The sequence below is a fragment of the Staurois parvus genome, unplaced genomic scaffold (assembly GCF_062004578.1).
Source record: "Staurois parvus isolate SC_StPar_1 unplaced genomic scaffold, SC_StPar_1.0 ptg001618l, whole genome shotgun sequence".
NCBI lineage: Eukaryota > Metazoa > Chordata > Amphibia > Anura > Ranidae > Staurois > Staurois parvus.
In genome coordinates this window covers 127,622-147,341 of record NW_028319414.1, presented here as the reverse complement: position 1 = coordinate 147,341, position 19,720 = coordinate 127,622, and the positions used below count along the sequence as shown (strand labels likewise).

Here is a 19,720-nt window from a genome sequence, read left to right as displayed (position 1 = left end):
GCCAGCAGCAATAGACCCTCCAGCAGCCAACAACAATAGACAACCCTACCAGCAACAATACACCCCCTGCAACAAACCCCCCCCCCAGCAACAATACACCCCCTGCAACAAACCCCCCCCAGCAACAATACACCCCCTGCAACAAACCCCCCCCCCAGCAACAATACACCCCCTGCAACAAACCCCCCCCAGCAACAATAGACCTTGGCCAGCGACAATAGATCTCCCTACAGCCAGCAGCAATAGACCCTCCAACAGCCAACAACAATAGACAACCCTCCCAGCAACGAAACAACCCCCCCGCAACAATAAATCGACCCCAGTAACACTGAACCCCCGCCGGCAACAATAGAACTCCCAGCAACAATAGACTTACCTCCTCAGCAACAATACACCCCCTGCAACAAACCCCCCTCCCCCAGCAACAATAGACCTTGGCCAGTGACAATAGATCTCCCTACAGCCAGCAGCAATAGACCCTCCAGCGCCAACAACAATAGACAACCCTCCCAGCAACAACCCCCCCACAACAATAAATCGACCCCAGTAACACTAGACCCCCGCCAGCAACACCAGAACTCCCAGTAACCAGCAACAATAGACTTCCCTCCCTAGCAACAATACACCCCCTGCAACAAAACAATTCCCCCCTCAACAATACACCCCCCAGGCAACAATAAATTGACCCCTGCAACACTAGTCCCCTACCAGCAACAATAGATCTCCCAGCAGCAATAGACCCTCCAGCAGCCAGCAACAATACACCCCCTGCAACAACACCCCCCCCCCAGGGTATTATGAAGGAATCCAACCTCACTGATTAATCCTTTACCTCCCCACCCCCAGGTCTGCTTTAACTGCATGCTGAGCGCCCTCCTCAGGAAGCACCGCCTGGCAGCGATTCTGGGATTTTTCAGCACTCTCTTCCTAGCTGCTCTGGGCCTCCTACCGCTGATGAACGCCATGCCCAGATCTCTGGAGGTCTTTCTGAGCATCTTCCACCCCTTCTCCTTCGCCGTCGGGATCTTGGAGGTAACAGTTTATTAATGTGAGCTTACACAGGGCTGAGGAACATCTCCCCACCCCCTACAGCACTGTGCCAATCACGAAGTCCCAGCACAGTCATGTGATAGGAAGGGGAGTAAGTGGTATGCCTATCTATACTATGTGGTACTGATCTTCTTCACTTGGCAGCTGAATGGAATAGCGGATGATTGAAAGAACGGTTCCTCAGGGGCGGGCACTAATGTAAACCTGTTGTCCTGCACTGCATGGGCAAAGCACCTGTTTGGTTTGATTACAGTCATGTCAAAAAATCTTGTCGTCCCCCCCCCCCCACCACTACTGCACCCAGAAGAAAATTGTTACAATGACAAATGTTTTCGCATTCTCAGGTTTATTTCTTTGGTTTGTATTGGTGACACAAAAAGGTGGAGAAACTAAAAGCCAAATCTGACACATGCAAAATCCCAAAAATGGACTAGATTGGGGGGGGGGCAAGAGTTTTGGCCATGACCACACACTTTAGTAAACACCTGCAATGTTTGGGATGGATTCTGGAATTGTTGGCCGGAGACCACTTGCACACCACCTGCCACAGAACTTTTACTGCGATAGGGCGGCAGCTACAGGCACAGCGACATACTGGTAAGTCGCTGCCTGCTTCCAGGTTTGGGGCCTCCCCATCCACATACTCCCCTGTGATTTGACACAGTGGGAGTTCATCAACCTGCTGGTCAGCTGTGTCCAATCATAGCACAGAGCTCTGTGTTGGTAAACAACACAGAGCTCTATACAGAGGAAATGAATGCTTTGTTTTTTTGCACGGAAAAGAAACAAATCAATGTATAGTGAAAATCAGCACACAGTACACACTTCAACAATGATTAGGTGCAGAATTAACCCCCCGATTGCCCTTAAATGTTAACCCCTTTCCAGCCAGTGTCATTAGTACAGTTACAGTGTATATTTTAGCACTGATCACTGTATTAGTGTCACTGGTGATGTCATTTAGTCAGTGCCCACAGAGTGCCAGTTAGCATCAGATTGCCGTCCACACTATTATAGTTCCACTTTAAATTGCTAATCGCCTCCATTACCAGTGTAAAAAAGTTAAATAAATAAATATTCCAGTATATATCCCACAGTTTGTGGATGCTATAACTTTCACGCAAGCCAATCAATATACAATTAATGGGATTTTTTTTTTTTACAAAAAAACATGTAGCAGAAAGTACAACATAATGGGGTTTTTTTTTCAAAATTTACAGGTTTTTTTCCTTTAAATATTAAAAACTAAAAAACCCCAGTGGTGATCAAATATCACAGAAAGAAAGCTCTATTTGAGGGGAAAAAGTGATATAAATTTCATTTGGGTACAGCGTTGCATGACCGCTCAATTGTCAGTAGAAATAGCGCAATGCCGTATAGCAAAGAATGGCCTGGTTATCAAGGGGGTAAAACCTTCCGGAGCTGAAGTGGTTAAAATACAGCTTCTCTGTGTTCTTAGAGCATGCACATGGAAAATGACCTTCAAGGGGCCTACTTCTCGGACATTGGTGGTGACTCCTCCCACATACTCTCCAGCGCCATCTACCTGACTCTAGACTCCGTGCTTTATATCATCCTCGCTCTCTATTTCGACAAGATTATTCCAGGTGATGACAAACGGCTGATTTTTATTCTGGTCATTTAATGGTGGATCAAGGCGTCCTATTAACTGGTGGAAGAATGCCAGTTTGAGAGGCAGCTTGTGCCTTGACCAGGGGTGGACTGATCATTTGGAAATTTGGGCACTGCCCGAGGGCCCGGGGACAGTAGGGAGCCCCATGAGATGCCCCTGGTACCTTTTTCATAGGCTTTTTTGAGTTTGGGCAAGGACACAGGGGCCCCATGATCCCCTATTGCCCAGGGCCCCATAAGTTGTCAGTCCGCCCCTGGCCTTGACTTACCTTGGTCACTGTGATGTCACTCCTATGATGTCCTCTGCAAACTCTCTAGCGGTCCTTATTTAGTCCTCATGGCCTTGACTAGACTTGTCTTCTTTTGATGCCAGATAAACACGGAGTGAGACACGAGCCGTTGTTCTTCCTAAGACCTTCATTCTGGTCAAAGAAGAAGAAGATGACCAACATACTGGTTGGAGATGGAGAGCGCATAGAGGAGGACTTGGGGGACTATATAGAAAAAGTTCCCATTGAGTTAGTGGGAAAAGAAGCAATCAGGTACTGGAGCTTCCAGTTCTCTCCATTGTAGAAGACATACACAGTAAGCACCTTAAATGAAGGAAAGTTGAAAAGGGATCTGGGGGTACTAACTAACAGCTCAGCAGCACTCAAGGCCAAGAGGCAACTGCAAAAGCAAATTAAGGGTCTGTGTCAAAGAACTGTTTCTCTGCTCATGCAAGTCAATGGGAAGGCCAAAGCAGCGTGAAGCGGGGCGGTGCAGCTTAGCAGCAGGTCAGATGCAGGTCAACTGCAGGTTCAATGAACCACGCATGACATCCCAAACTGTTGTCAAATTCAAGCATGCAGCATTTGCCCATTGAGACATGCCTAAAGCCTGTTGACATGGTTCCCAAATATCTGGAGGAACCCTGGTTGAGAATGGTTGATGTAAATTATGAATTTTAGTATCAGGTCATACATGTCCGCAGTCTGTTTCATGTAATTTCCTCTAAATCATCATCATCTTGTCCCTTCATATAGGATAAGTAATGTCAAGAAAATGTACAGCGGCAAGGACGAGAAGACAGAGGCGCTTCGAGGTGATCTAATTTCTGAACTGCTGCCTTCTCTTGTCTGTATTTTACATCCTATTGACGTCTGCTGTGTAGCTGAACGCTTCTTAATATAGATTCCCACCATTAAAGGCCAAGGAAAGGCGGTCTGGCCTTCTGAGGAAGCATACACGTGTAGCACCCTCCTAGGCAGCTAGGGGGAGTTAGGTCCTAATTGTCAGTCAGGAGGGCTGAGTATCAGCCTGGGAGTGATAGCCAGGTGGGTCATATTGAGGTCAGAGCTGAGAAGCTCCGCAGACCAGCTCTCTGAGACATCCTCCTGCATTAGAATTTTGGAGAAAGATCTAGAAGCAGTGGGCGAAGGTGAGGAGTGGCTGGTCTGTACTCTTAGAGGATCCCCAACAGGAGGCTTGGCAAGGGGCCCAGACAGCCCTTAAGAGTAACGTAGCCTGCTCAGCAGTAGTAGAGTTTGGGTGGAAGATGGAAAGGAAGTGAAACTGGAGAGCAGGAGCCTGGGAGGGGGCCCAGATGGGAGCGGGGCTCACCTACAGGTAGAGGACTTTGGAGAGAGGAAAGCTCAGGACCTCATTGGCCCCCAGTGCAAAGACCACCTGTTCAGCAGGGAAGGAGCAGCCCAGCTAGAAGGCCTGGTAGCAGTCACCGACCCACCAGCAGCACAGAAGAAGGACTGAGCAAGTAGAGCTGCACCTCCTGGGCCAGGTAGGGGAAGGAGCACTCTGGTGGGAAATCAGATTGGCAACTACCTGGGACTGTCTTCTTCAAGTGACAGACACTGGATCCCCTGCCCAGGGATTCACCCGGAACAGCTGGATTAGGAGAATCTGGGGCCTGGGGTGGTACTATAGGAGATGCTGGCTAGCTCTTCAAGAAGATGTGTATATAGTTCCAGGAAGTTGTCCTCCATTTCACAGTTCCATTGGGCATCCCATACACCCCTAACCCTGTCCCAGTTCAAACCCCCTAATAAACTTCAAAACAAAGCTCATGGACTGGTTACCGTCTCCTGGATGCAAGTTAATGTGAAATTTCAATTTTCCATGGCTGTGCAGGACTATAGGGGGACCCAAAACTTCTGCGACTCCTAAGGGGGTAGAGCTACACACACACATTCACAACCAACACTTAACATCAGCGCAGCCATTATGAATATATCATCACAAAGATTAAGGGATCTAGTTTTAGAAAAATGTACTGTGCAAATGTCTCAAGTATTCGCTCAGCCGGCACAAATGATCCCTGTATATTGCCTAATATGTTTATTTCCTATGACTGTCAGCTCCATCTAGTGACCAGAACACAGTATTTCCATGATTGGGGTATTACAGGAAAATACGGCATTATGGCCACTAGATGGAGGTAGTAAACATATTAGGCAAGTTATGGGGATTATTATGATGTCTTCCTTTACAGGATAAGTATACTTTCAGATAAAGGACAGTTGTCGTTCTTATTTAAAGAGACATGATTTTTATGTTCGTAATGGAAGTGAAATCCTTCATCCTCTAGCCACGCATTGATCATGGAAGTGTTTTACCCCCCCCCCCCCAGGACTGAATCTGGACGTCTATGAGGGACAGATCACAGCGTTACTCGGTCACAGCGGAGCTGGAAAAACCACCTTACTGAATATTCTCGGCGGGATGTGCGGAGCCACTAGCGGTGAGATTTTCCTTGTGTTCTATACTTTACATGTCCATACATGAAGGTCTAGGTTTGACCTCATAAGCAGCTTATTTCAATCAAAGGCATGCCTAGTTCACTTCTATATTAAATATATTGCATATCAATAATTTGTTTACTCATTTTAGGACAACAGGTGGGGTTCTGGGCTGCCTTTCATTGGTTTTTCAAGCTATTCTCACTGTTCTTATCTTCTCAGGGGCGGTCCTTTGACTAACACCCCAATCCCATAGCGTGTGGAAGGCTATGGGAACTTTAATGACTTTATAACTATTTTTGTACACTTGAAAATAACCTGAATGAAACAGAGTCTTAAAAAAATGTATACCATTTAAAAAAACTGGCCCCAAACCATTAGAGTTTCCCCAGCTCCTATCTTGTAGAGCTTCAAAAATCCCCAAATGTGGGAACACTACGAATACCACATCTGGAAACATCTGAGAAATGGAAACCATACTGCTGCTGAGCAGAATGAGCAATGGTGTCATTTTCTTGCAGTGCATTATGGGTACATGACCTCTGATCTGTTGATAGGATCATAATCAAATCTCTGCAATACATATGGAGGCTCAAATATATGTTTTGGATGGAGATGGCCTTTAACTTCTTTCTTCCTTATTGTAGGATCTGCCAACATCTACCACCATCCTCTATCAGACCTCAGTCTACGTCAAGAGATCCAGAGAAAGATCGGCTTTTGTCCGCAGTTCGATGTCAACTTTGAGCTTCTAACGGTGAAGGAGAACTTGGAGGTTTTTGCTCAGATTAAAGGAGTTCCTAGGAGTAAAGTGAAATCCGAGGTACAAACCCATGTGGATATGAAGATATACATCAACAATAGACATCCTAAAACGGAAGGTTTGGATTCTTGCTGACAGGATTTATTTTATAGGTAGAAAAGGTCCTTTGTGACCTGGACATAGAGAACATTCAAGACCTGAGAGCCAATAAACTGAGTGGAGGTCAGAGGAGGAAGCTGACCCTGGCGATTGCACTATTAGGAGACCCCGAGGTAATCTTCTCAGTAATCACTTTCTAGATCCATTAAAAAAAACAAACACTTAGGGGCGAGTTTGGAAAAAAAAAATTGCCCCTCCTTTTAGATCCTGTTGCTGGATGAACCAACGGCTGGCCTTGACCCGTTCTCCAGGCACCGTGTATGGTCTATTCTTCAAGAGCGCAAAGCTGGCCACATCACTCTATTCAGCACGCAGTTCATGGATGAAGCCGACATCCTTGCAGGTTCGGTGTTCTATGATTTTGTTGTCCACCTTTCTGTTGTAACATAAATGCTAACTTGTTAGAAATTCTAATCCATGTCTGACCATTGTCTTCTAATTTGGTTGCAGACCGCAAGGCTGTGCTCTCCAACGGGAGGCTGAAATGTGTTGGTAGTTCTTTTTTCCTAAAGAGGAAATGGGGTATCGGCTATCACTTGAGGTGAGCATGGAGGCATGAAGCTGTATGCAATGCTTTGTGACTCACAGAAGATATGCGCCAAGTATAGAATTCCTCAAACAATTCTAGGGCTAGGTTTCACCTGGCCAGGCCTCATATCTGAATTTTCAATGAAAGGTTAGGATTCATAAAGATGTTTCTGTAACATTTAGATTGTGGTGCTAACAAAAAGGGCCTCATATCCAAACCTTTAAGGAAGGGTTAGGTTGCACCAAACAACACCTCTAAACTATGGTGCAAACACAAAGGGCCTCATAACTGAACGTACACTTAAGGGTTTGGATTCACCAAGCAATTCCTATAACATCTAGACTGTAGTGCTAACACAAATGGCTTCATAGCCGAACCTTCAAGGAAGGGTTAGGATTCAACAAACAACTCCTCTAGACTGCAGGGCAAACACAAAGGACCTCATACCTGAACCTTCAATGACATTTTAGTTGACTGCAGTCACCAGGTCCAATACTACACTACAAGCACAGAAGACAAAGCCCTGTTGGATAGATGAAAATGCAGAAACTTTGATCCTGTGGGTCGATGGGACTCATACAGAGCCAAAAAAGGCAACTAATGTGAAGGCTTGAGCCTTCAGTTCTTGTGGTCATATTGGCACAGACTAACCATCCACCAACCTCATTATCTTCTATAGCAGGTAGCCCTTCTCAAGACTAACATTTGCACCTTGGAAGGGTTATTGGTACAGGTGAAGGATCCATGTCCCTCAGCAGTGTGGAGAGTATTTTAGTGCAGGGGCGGACTGACCATTTGAGCACTCGGGCACTGCCCGAGGGCCCGGGTTCAGTAGGGGGCCCCATGAAATGCCCCTGGTACCTTTTATAGGCTTTTTTGGGTGTGCTTTGAGTGTGGGCAAGGACACAGGGGCCCCATGATCCCCTATAGCCCGTGGGCCCCATGAGTTGTCACTCCGCCCCTGTTTTAGTGATACAATTTGTCTGATAACATAATACTTATTTTGTCTTTTTGGGGAACACAGGATGCAGGTGACCCCATCATGTGACACAGAGGCCATCACATCACTCATAAAGCAGCACGTCTCCAGTGCCAAACTCAGCACACAGAATGTGGAGGATTTGACCTTCACCCTGCCATTCGAGAACATGGATGCCTTCCCAGGTATGGGGCACATGTCATGGTCTGGAGGGTATAAAATAGACATTTGTTGTGCATTCATATGCAGTAGATTCATAAATCAAAGGGAAAAGGAAGCAGAGAGTGCAAAGACCAGGAGCATGGAGCTATGGGTACTGCAAAGCTCCTGCCACATTTTTAGAAGTTGTATGTCAGAAAAAAACAGCAGGTAGGTCGACTCTGGGTCAGAGCTGAGAGGCTCTGCAGATCAGCTCTCTAGACCTTCCCTCTGCTCTAGAACTTTGGAGAAAGGTCTAGAAGCAGTGGGTTGATCTGAGGATTATCTGGTCTGTACTTAGAGGAACCTGGCCAATCCCCAACAGGAGGCTCGGCAGGGGGTCAGGACAAACCTATAAGAGTGAGCCTGCTCAACTGCAGGAGAGTTTGGGTGGAAGATGTGAGGGCAGGAGGAGAGTGTGGAGCCTGGGAAGGGGCACAATAAAAAGGGGCCTGCCTCCAGGTGGGATCTGGAAAGGGAAAAAACTTCTCACTGGCCCCCTGAGAGAGAACCACCTGTGGAGCCCGGGAAGGAGCCAGCTCAGCACAATGCCTAAAGGCAGCTACCGACCCAACAAGCCTGCAGGAGAGGAATAGTGAGTACTCCTACACCCCCTGGACTAAAGGAGGGGAGAGGGCATTTGGGTGGGAACCTAACTAGCTCCCGACTGGACTGTGCCTTAAAGCTGCAAACTCTGGATCTCCTTTGGCCAGGGATTCCTCCAGGCAGCCAGAAAGAGGAGCTTCTGGGGCCTGTGGTGGTACTACTGGAGACGCTGGCTTGCAATCCAGAAAAAATTGATTGTTCTAACCCCTTGTATATAGTTCAGGAAATTGTCCTTGGTTTCTTGGTTCCATTGGGCATCCCGTATACCCCTCACCCTATTCCAGTTCTAAATCCCCTAATAAAGCTTCAAAACAAGCTCATGGACTGGTTACTAACTCCTGAAAGCAAAGTCTGTGTGGAAATGTGTGTTGCCTGGCTGTGCGGGACCATAGGTGGACCCAAACCTTCTGCAGCTCCTAAGGGGAAAGTGCTAGAGGTAAGTGTTATTAATGCATTGCATCAGCAGTTCCCAACTTTTCTTCAATGGTGGCACCCTTTAAAAGTATGCATGACCTGAAGGCATCCCAGTCTGATACATGTAAATGTTACTTATCAATGAAAATAACTTCACAATAGAACCTCCCTTCACATCGGAGGTCCCCCATCTTCACATCAGAGCCCTCCCTTTACATCCTATTCCCCCTACATGTCAGAGGTTCCCCGAAATGTTGAAGTCCCCCAATCATATCAGAGTTACTCCAGTTCACATTAGTAGTTCCCCCCTTCCCATCAGAGGTCCCTCATCAAATCAGAAGCTCCCCTTCATATCAAAGGTTCCCCAATCACATCAGAGCCCTCCTTCACATCAGAGGTCCCTCATCAAATCAGAAGCTCCCTTTCATATCAGAGGTTCCCCAATCATATCAGAGCCCTCCTTCACATCAGAGGTCCCTCATCAAATCAGAAGCTCCCCTTCATATCAGAGGTTCCCCAATCACATCAGAGCCCTCCTTCACATCAGAGGTTCCTCATCAAATCAGAAGCTCCCTTTCATATCAGAGGTTCCCCAATCACATCAGAGCCCTCCTTCACATCAGAGGTTCCTCATCAAATCAGAAGCTCCCCTTCATATCAGAGGTTTCCCAATCACATCAGAGCCCTCCTTCACCTCAGTCCCCCCCCCCCCCTTCCCCTTCACGTCAGAGGACCTCCATCACATCAGGGGTCTACCAGTCACATTTGAGCCCTCCCTTTACATCAGTGTCCTCTTCATGTCAGAGGTCCCCCTCTTAATGTCAGATTCCCCTCATCACATCAAAGTCCACCCTATACATTAGAAGATGGGAGCCCCATCACCGCAGAGTCCCCTTATGTCATCTCTGATGCAGGTCAAACTGGGTCTCCTGCTCACGGCGCCCTGGAGGAACCCAAATGGCACTGTGCTTTCCAGATCTGTATCCTGAAGTTCCCCTTTACCTTTAAACTGCCTACTTTACAGCTCTGTTCTCGGACCTGGAGGGACGTGTTGGACGGGACATTGTAAGTTACGGGGTCTCTATTACCACGCTGGACGATGTGTTTCTGAAACTGGAAGGAGAGGCCGAGATTGAAAAAGGAGGTGGGCGTCGTTTTTATATGTTTTCATATTCCAGAAGTTCTGAGGTCTGAAATTCTGCAAAATTTTAACATAACACAATTCTTAGATTTGCTGGCTATATCTGTTTTCTTTTTTGCTTTATTTTCACCTGTTGATCCTGCCAATAACATATTAACGGATCTCTTTATAATAAAACAAAAATGCTGTTCAAATGTCTCAGCATGCACACAGCTGTCGTGATCCTGAATAATCCCCATAACCTGTCTAATATGTCTGTTTCCTATGATTGTCAGCTCTATCTAGTGGTCATAATGCTGTATTTTCCCCATTGAGGTATTTGAGGAGAATACCGCATTATGGCCACTAGATGGCACTAGCGATCATAGGAAATAAACATATTAAACAGGTTTCGGGGATTATTTGTTATGCCTGTACGAATGCGAAACATTTGCACAGCATTTTTTTTTTAAAATGGACCCCTATCTGTCCCGGGGTGACAATGCTCAATTACTGTTCTGTATCTATTGAGGAACAGTATTGTCACTATAGGACTGGACTAAAGAACGGTTCCCACATTTCCTCCTCTCTGTTGGGAGAGAGGTGTCCTGTAGTTCACAGAAAGAACTCAAGTGGTCAGGCAAAACACTGCTTGAGATTTGGCACATGCAGAGGCAACAGGAATTTAATAGATGGCTGCATTTATGGCAGGATCAACAGGTTTTTTTTTGAGTTCTTACCAAATAGAAATAACAAAACCAGGGGCGGACTGACCATTTGGAAACTCGGGCACTGCCTGAGGGCCCGGGGGTCAGTAGGGGGCCCCATGAGATGCCCCTGGTACCTTTTTCATAGGCTTTTTTGAGTTTGGGAAGGACACAGGGGCCCCATGATCTCCTATTGCCTGGGGGCCCCATGAGCTGTCAGTCCGCCCCTGAACAAAACTCTTCCAATTGTAGATTTTGTAGCAAATAAGAGAAGTTCATTGTTAGGGTTTAGATAGGCATTGACCAGGTCAGGTCAAGGAATATACTGTGTTAAAACTAACATTATTGATACCATCAATCTTACAAGAAAATGCTAAATAATATCTATACAATCAGCGTTTTGCTGTATTATGATTTGTTTTCCATTTTGAATGATCAGATTACGGTGTTTTTGCCCATGAGCAAAATGAACAGGAGGACCAGGATCACTTCTCCTCAGAGCCAGAGGATTCTACTCTGCTGATGTCGGACTCTGGTACGCCCACCATCAGCGGGATGGCGCTATGGAGACAGCAGGTGTTGGCCGTGGCGAGGATCCGATACTTGAAGCTTATCCATGACATAAAAAGCTTTCGATCCATGTAGGTGATATCCTCAGTTTTGGAAATATCTGATGTGGCTGAACAGGGGTATGATATAGAGAGTTAATCCATTGTGTAAAATTCTACATATTGAGAAGAAGTGGCTTCAGATGGCGTTAGACGATATAGTCACTATGTCCCATCAATCTAGTAATAGCTTGATTGGAACAAAAGCAAATGTTCTAGGCCAACTCCATCCAAAAATGCCAATACAGTGTATGTAGGAGACACCGGGATCCTCCACAGGGCTCTATGCTGGACATTTCTTTCGCATTGAACTGGTCAAACCATGTCTTTATGATCAGATGATCAGGATCACTACTGGTTTTCTAATTCATCTGAAAGGTGTTCAGTAGGGTTGAGGTCAGGGATCTGTACAGGACACTCAAGTTAGTCCACACCAAACTAGTCCAACCATGTCTTTATTGAGCTGGCTTTGTAAACAGAAGACCCAAATCACTGTTGGAGTTCCAATTCACCCCAGAGGTGTTTAGTAAGGTTGAGGTCAGGATTTTGTGGAGGACACCCATGTTCCCCCACACCAACCTAGCACAACCACATCTTTATGGGAGCTGGTTTTGTACACAGAAGAACTGGCTTGCAATTCATCCCAAAGGTGTCCAGTAGGGTTGAGATAAGGGCTCTGTGAAGGCCCTCTAGGTTCTCCATGCCATACTGGTCAGGCAGTGTCTTTATGGAATTAGCTTTGTACACAAAAGACCTGGCTTACAATCAGCATTCCAAATCATCCCAAAGGCATTCATTAGGGTTGAGGTCAGGTCTCTGTGCAGGACACGCAAGTTCTTCTAAAGCAAACTAGTCAGACCATGTCTTTATGGAGCTGGCTTTGTACAGCAAGGCACAGTCATGTTGGAACAGGAAAGGGTCTTCACCAAACTGTTATATCAAGTGTCTACAATGTCTTTGTATGATGGAGTATTACCAGGACCCTTCACTGGAGACATTTGAACTCCATCATCTGTAGGATGGGGCATCTGGGTCCAACTTAGGTTTTCAAGTACAAGGTTACTCCCAACCATACCTATCAACAAAGATTTCTTTCAAATGCAATGTAGGAATGAAAATGAGAGGCTCTGTGTAGTTGTCCTTAATCTAATATGCAGATTGAATTTCAGACTTCTTCTGCTGGTACTGTTCATCCTTCCCCTGGTTACCTCCAGCATACTGATGAACAGTTTTCACACCAAAACCACCTGGGAGCTGACTCCACATCTTTACTTCCGAAGACCTGGAGATCGGGCCCACAGATATTACTCCAATCTTCTGCTCGTCAACACCACTGGTACGAAACATAAAGGGGCCATCATTTTTGGTTATCAAGCTAAAAAATCTAATTTGGCAAATCAAAAACATTGTCAGACTTAAAGCAGAACTGAAGCAGCGGTTCCTAGAGGTTCCCAGAGCATTTACTATAATCTGCAAGTAGGCTGCAGCTCATAGAGAGTTAGATTAGTTTCCTACAGGTATGTGTGGCCCCTACTTCACTTTTTCACTCCATATGCCACCGTGACCACTTTCTTCTGGTCTGGCATCTTAGGTCCAGTTGAATAATTCTGTTTTCTCATTCTATAGAAGCCAGGGATATACACTGTTGTAAAATACAGCATGCAATATATTCAAAGAAAATTTTCTATATAAGACAGGTAAATCATTTTTTTGGCAGAAGAAACATAAAAAGTCTGTCCAAAAAAAAAAAAGTACTCTTTGGGGTCTACTTATAAAAGCAAAATCATCAAACGTCATGCCAATCCGCTCCATTTGGTGTCTATAATGTGTTATTTTCTAGAAATACCTTAATAGGAAAAAAGATGAATTATGATGGCCGCTACATGGAGCTAATTGTCAAAGGAAATCAACATATTACACACATTGCAGCGATTATTCATGACCGCTGTGCAAATGATTGAGACATTCACACAGCATTTTTTTTAATGGACCCCCATGTGTTTTGTGGATAGTATATTCTCTCTGCAACTCGATTAATATCATACGGCTGCTGTGTAAGTTTAGTGCAGCTTTAAGGAAAAGAAAATGAGTTGAAAAAAGAAACCTGATATCCATTATTGGCGCACAAACCAATTTTCAAACCATTTCAATGAAACCCCAAAAAAATCCCATTGGTCTGCCCATTAGTTAACATTACAATTATCAGTTAACATTATGATCACTAATTGCTTACCATTAGTTATCATTGTTACGAGCAGCTCACAGAAGTCTCTGCATGGGTGCTGTACAACACTGCTGGGATCTAAAGACATAAAGAACCTGCAACCAGGGGCGTATTTACCACAAGGCAAACAAGGCATTTGCCTAGGGCGGCATTTTTCAGGGGGGCAACGCTGCCCCTGGAAGAAGGAACACTCGCTGCATGGGGACCAGGTGGGAGCCAAGATAGCATGCAGGCTGCTTGATGTATGCAGAGCCCAACTCTCATTCCCGGGAATGTCCGGAGCTGTGAGGGTGAGTGTCCATGAGTTTCTTTCTCTCTCTTGCCTGGGAAGGGGGTGGCAGCGGGTGTATGGGGGAGGGGGTGGTATTGGAAGGCTCTCTTGGCCAAGGGGAGGTGGTGTTGGTTGGTGTCAGGCTCTCTCCTTTGGGGGGGGTTGGGTTGCTGGTTGGTGTTATCCTCTCTCCAGGGTTGGGGGGGGTGTTGTTGTCAGGCTTTCTCCTTTGGGGGGTGGGTTGCTGGTTGGTGTTGGGCTCTGTCCGCGGTTTGAGGGGGAGATGTTGGTCAGTGTCAGGCTCTCTCCTTTGGAGGGGTGGGTTGCTGGTTGGTGTTGTGCTCTCTCCGTGGTTGGGGGGGTGTCGGTGTAAGGCTCTCTCCTTTGGAGGGGTGGGTTGCTGGTTGGTGTTATGCTCTCTCCAGTGTTGGGGGGGGTGTTGGTTTCAGGCTCACTCCTTTGGGGGGGGGGGTTGCTGGTTGGTGTTGTGCTCTCTCTGTGGTTGGGGGGGGGGGGAGTGTTGGTGTCAGGCTCTCTCCTTTGGAGGGGTGGGTTGCTGGTTGGTGTTATGCTCTCTCCAGTGTTGGGGGGGGTGTTGGTGTCAGGCTCACTCCTTTGGGGGGGGTGGGTTGCTGGTTGGTGTTGTGCTCTCTTTGCGGTTGGGGGGGGGGTGTTGGTCAGTGTCAGGCTCTCTCCATTGGGGGGTTGTTGGTCAGTGTCAGGCTTTCTTCGCGGGGAAGGTTGGGACGGCTGATTTTTGTGTTGCCTAGGGCAGCACAAAACCTAGATACACCACTGCCTGCAACAATGTTACTAATGGGTAAAACACATTTCCTGCTATGGGGGTCAACCCTACAACCGCCTGAGAATGTCTCTACACTTAACCTGTGCAAGTACAGTATGTTGCACATTAAGGTGACTTAGATCGGGTGGTCTATGCTCCACCTTTTCTCTGCCATATTCTTCTAGCCTTCTTCTGGTCTGGCATCTTCATTCTTCCACCGCTAGTGGGCCACTAATGCTGGAGCTCCGGTTCCTGTCTCCATTCTCTCATCTTTTAGATGCTGGGAACAAAAACTGCACTGTTCATACAAATCACACACAAGGAAACATTGCCAACAGACAAGTGAAGAATCTTTTTTATTGGCAGGAGACATATATACTGTCTCTACAAAAAAAACTCCTTGGGGTCTATTTATAAAAAGTTCACTGTGCAAATGTCTCAAGCATTCACACCACCATCAAACGTCATGATTGTCAGCATTGTTAGTGGCCACAATGCAGTATTTTCCTGAGATACCCCAATGAAGAAAATACCACATTATGGCCACTAGATGGAGCTGCTGATCATAGGAAATAAATATATTACTCACATTATCACATGGCTAACAGTACCACCAATGGCACAAGCAGCTCGCAGAAATCCATGTATGTGTCTTGCTCAGTACTGCTGCGATCTATAGCAATATACAAATCTGCAAAAATGTTACCCAATGAGTAAAACAAATTTCCAACTATAGGAGTCACCCTACAACCACCTCAGAATGTTTTTACACTTAACCTGTTCATGTCACTAAGGATCCTTATACCGAATCCATAACCTTCCATAATGGTGACTTCCAGTATGTCTCCACATAGGTCTCCCCATTGAAAATCTGGTTCATGGTGTCATGGCTCAGGATATCGCTGTGGATGTTGTGGATGGTCCATATGATGAAAACACTACGGCCTATAACGGCGCTATAGAGATCACACGAGACAATGACAAGGTAATGAAACTTTCTTACAAAGTAACATTTCTCTACTACTAAGGATACTAAAAGTAACCCAACAGAACTGGTTTCTGACCATACTCCTGATGTATACGGCACTGAACCATCACTGATCTATAAAGCAGAAGAGCTTACACTCTACTCTACAGACAGACCAGATTTACACTATACATTTCTATATTCGTTTGAAGAAAAACACTATTTTTGATAAATTTATGGGATAAATGCACAGCTAATATCTGTATATTTATAACCCTGAAGAAGGGGGAGCCGATGCCCTGAAACGTCTCGGCTATACCCTTAAAGGTAGGTTATGTGGATGAATTTACTCTCTTGCTACTGAGGAGTTCAACCATCTACCACCATCTTTTTTTTTTTTTTTTTTTTTTTAAGTCCGCAAACGTGCAACTATAACGAAAAAACCCGTAAGTGTTCACAAAAAATGTGCAAGTGCAAAACACCACACGAAAAAGTGCACTTAGGGGTGTGCTGTGTCCTACCCCTAAAGGGGCTTGGACCGCTTACCCTGATCCCCCGGGGCACGAAGCTCCTGACGGGGACAAGATTCCCAATTGGTCCTCCTGGCCAAAAGGCCTGGTGGACCACCGTTCCTTGTGTCCAGCCGAAGCCAGACACCCAGTACTTGGTCAGGGGGCTCTCCCGAAGAAGGGCCCCCTAGGGATCAGGGGAGGAAGGAACCAAAAGGCCACACATCCTCCCCCTAGACTTCAGGGTAGGCCCGAGGACCCACACCCTCCATCCGTGAAAAACACACACATAAGTAAAGCAAAAAGTGACAAAACGTGGGAGTGAATAAATTAAATAAATAGAAAATAAAAAAGTGGTACCGTGCCAAATTGTGCACAGACCAGGCCCTGAGGCCTGTAGCAAAAATTGCCCTGGACTTAGCCAAAAGACCTGGTCCTTAGGGCGCTGTGCAAAAAGAGTGAAAAACAGTGACCATGTGCCATCTTCACACCGTGGGGTCCCACACCCAAGTGTTACTAGTGACACCCCTGAGGCGACTACTCAGGGGGCACTGAGTTTGTGGACTTTTTGCGTCCCCAGCCCCTGGCCAGACCAAGGTAGATCCGTCCAAATCAGGAGGTACTGGGTCTTTCCAGTCTTCTCGGAGGAATTACTCCCGAGGCCCCAGAACGAATCATGGCGCTCCCCAGTTTCTGTCACTCCGGTACTAGCCTTCCGGACCCCCATCATACCAGTGAGGGTACTATACAACAGCCATCCCCGAAAAGCTAGAATGGCCGGGAGCACCCCCACTGGACACTGATAAGAACAGATACTACACTTGATCTTAGCCAAAAGGCCGAGAAGCGATTTACCACCATTTACCACCATCTTTTTTTTTTTTTTTTTTAAGTCCGCAAACGTGCAACTATAACGAAAAAACCAATAAGTGTTCACAAAAAAGTGCAAGTGCAAAACACCACACAAAAAGTGCACTTAAGGGTGTGCTTTGTCCTACCCCCGAAGGGGTTGGACTGCTACCCTGATCCCCCGGGGCACGAAGCTCCTGACAGGGACAGGGTTCCCATTTGGTCCTCCTGGCCAAAAGGCCTGGTGGACCACCGTTCCTTATGTCCAGCCGAAGCCGGACATCCAGTACTAGGTCAGGGGGTTCTCCCGAAGAGAAAACCCCCTAGGGACAGGGGAGGAAGGAACCGTATGGCCACACATCCTCCCCCTAGACTTCAGGGCAGGCCCAAGGACCCACACCCTCCATCCTGTGAAAAACACACACAAAAGTAAAAAGTGACAAACGTGGGGTGAACGAAAAATAAATAAATAAATAATTAAATAAATCTATAAAAATAATAAAAAGTGTCGTGCCCAAATTGTGCACTGACCAGACCCTGAGGCCTGTAGCAAAAAAATTGCCCAGAACTTGACCAAAAGGCCCGGTCCTAGAGGCGCAGTGCAAAAAGTATTTAAACTCGGTGACCATGTGCTCATTCACAACGTGGGGTCCCACACCCAAGTGCTACTCAGAGCACCCCTGAGGCGACTACCCAGGGGGCACCTAGTTTGCGGACTCTCTGCCTTCCCAGCCCCTGGCCAGACCAAGGTAGATCCGTCCAAATCAGGAGGTACTGGGTCCTTCAGACGTTCCAAAGGGGAATTACTCCCAGGGCCCCAGCTTAACTTGTGGCGCTCCCCGGTTTCTGTTCCCCCCGTAATAGCCATCCAGACCCCCATCATACCAGTGAGGGTACTATACAACAACCATCCCCGCAAAGCTAGAATGGTCGGGAGCACCCCCACTGGACACTGATAAGAACAGATACTACACTTGATCTTAGCCAAAAGGCCGAGAAGCGGCCATTTACCACCATCACCTCACTAGAGCTACTCTTTTTGAAGTTCAGGTGTAGCTACTGACCAATGGGCAGAACCAATAAATCCCTACAGAGCAAGATACAGGAGCAGCTCATGGTAGGGATCAATCTCGTAAGATTCCACAATGCTCCAGTCATGTGCTACTTCCAGTGAATAATCCCTTGGGATTTTAGTAACTACTAACATTCTCCTGTGTATCTTTAGCCGAATAAGAAGACTGACAGAAATTGGTTGAAGCAGCAACAGATTCAAATATTACCCCCAAAACTTTCTAAGTGAGATAAAATCTACTTAACAAAGAGCAATAAAAGGCTGCAGTAGTTTGGGGTCTCTATAGCTCAATGGCTAAAGATTTTGTATCCAATTTTGTATAAATTAAATCCCAGAGGAAACACAGAATTTAAAACATTACATTGTCCTTAGTTACATTCACTCGTGCTTTGTTAATAAGTATCAAAATCAGAAAAAATTGGAAGCAGGGCCCAATTAAAAAAAAGGTCACGTTATACATTCACTACACAATATATGGCCATAGTCTGTGAACACCTGACCGGCACACCTATACGAGCTTGTTGGTCAACCCATTCCAAAACCATGGCCAATAATACGGAGTTACTTCTTCCCAATGGCAATTAATATAGAGCGGGTCACCTCCCCCTCCCCATTGCTATTAATATGGAGTTGCCTTCTCTCCCCGTGGCCAATACCTTGGAGTTGCTGCCCCCCTTCCCCCATGGCCATTAATATAGAGTTGCTCATCTCCCTCCATGGAATTGCCCACTCTCCTCATAGCCATTACCCTGGGGTTCTCCTTCCCCCATGGCCATTAATATAGTGTTGCATACCTCCTTCTGTGGCTATTAATATAGAGTTGTGCACCTCCCTCCAAGGCCATTATAATGGAATTGCCCATTCTCCCCATGGCCATTATCCTGGAGTTGCTCCTTCCCTTCTTCCCCTATGGTCATTAATACAGAGTTGCTCACCTCCCTCTGTGGCTATTAATATAGAGTTGCTCACCTCCCTCCATGGCCATTAATATGGAATTGCCCATTCTCCCCATGGCCATTACCCTGGAGTTGCTTCTTCCCTTCTTCCCCTATGGCCATTAATACAGAGTTGCTCACCTCCCTCCATGGCCATTACCTTGGAGTTACTCTTTCCCCCCTTCCCTCATGGCCATTAATATAGATTCGCTTACCTCCCTCCATGGCCATTAATATGGAATTGCCCATTCTCACCATGGCCATTACCCTGGGGTTGCTCCTTCCTCCCTTCCCCCATAGCTATTAATATAGAGTTGCTCACCTCCCTATGTGACTATTAATATAGAGTTGCTCACCTCCCTCCATGGCATTAATATGGAATTGCCCTCTCTCCCTGTGGCCATTACCCTGGAGTTGCTCCTTCCCTTCTTCCCCCATAGCCAAAACTTCTGAGTTGCCTCCCTCTCCATATGGCCATTTTTATGGAATTTCTATGGAATTTCCCCACCTTCCCCCATGGCCATTACTTTGGCCTCCCTTTGCAGCTATAACCTCCTCCACCCCCTCCTGGAAGACTTTCTGTGAGATTTTGGAGTGTGTCTGCAGGAA

General features: G+C 46.4%; 1 protein-coding gene and 2 pseudogenes across 1 annotated transcript in view; 1 reads left to right on the top strand and 2 right to left on the bottom strand.

Moving 5' to 3' along the window:
• The window catches only part of LOC149435057 (ABC-type organic anion transporter ABCA8-like), a 76,999-nt gene that overhangs the window by 20,817 nt on the left and 36,462 nt on the right, over positions 1-19,720 (top strand). Inside the window, exons 8-21 of the mRNA XM_089663060.1 lie at positions 847-1,032; positions 2,510-2,657; positions 3,056-3,224; positions 3,708-3,766; positions 5,309-5,419; positions 6,065-6,240; positions 6,333-6,452; positions 6,544-6,682; positions 6,790-6,880; positions 7,893-8,032; positions 10,090-10,209; positions 11,332-11,533; positions 12,670-12,836; positions 15,634-15,764. Coding sequence (XP_089519186.1) covers positions 847-1,032; positions 2,510-2,657; positions 3,056-3,224; positions 3,708-3,766; positions 5,309-5,419; positions 6,065-6,240; positions 6,333-6,452; positions 6,544-6,682; positions 6,790-6,880; positions 7,893-8,032; positions 10,090-10,209; positions 11,332-11,533; positions 12,670-12,836; positions 15,634-15,764 — 1,959 coding nt within the window. The remainder of the gene's footprint in view (positions 1-846; positions 1,033-2,509; positions 2,658-3,055; positions 3,225-3,707; positions 3,767-5,308; positions 5,420-6,064; positions 6,241-6,332; positions 6,453-6,543; positions 6,683-6,789; positions 6,881-7,892; positions 8,033-10,089; positions 10,210-11,331; positions 11,534-12,669; positions 12,837-15,633; positions 15,765-19,720) is intronic.
• Positions 16,991-17,106, bottom strand: LOC149435059 (U2 spliceosomal RNA; annotated as a pseudogene).
• On the bottom strand, positions 17,949-18,108 carry LOC149435058 (U2 spliceosomal RNA; annotated as a pseudogene).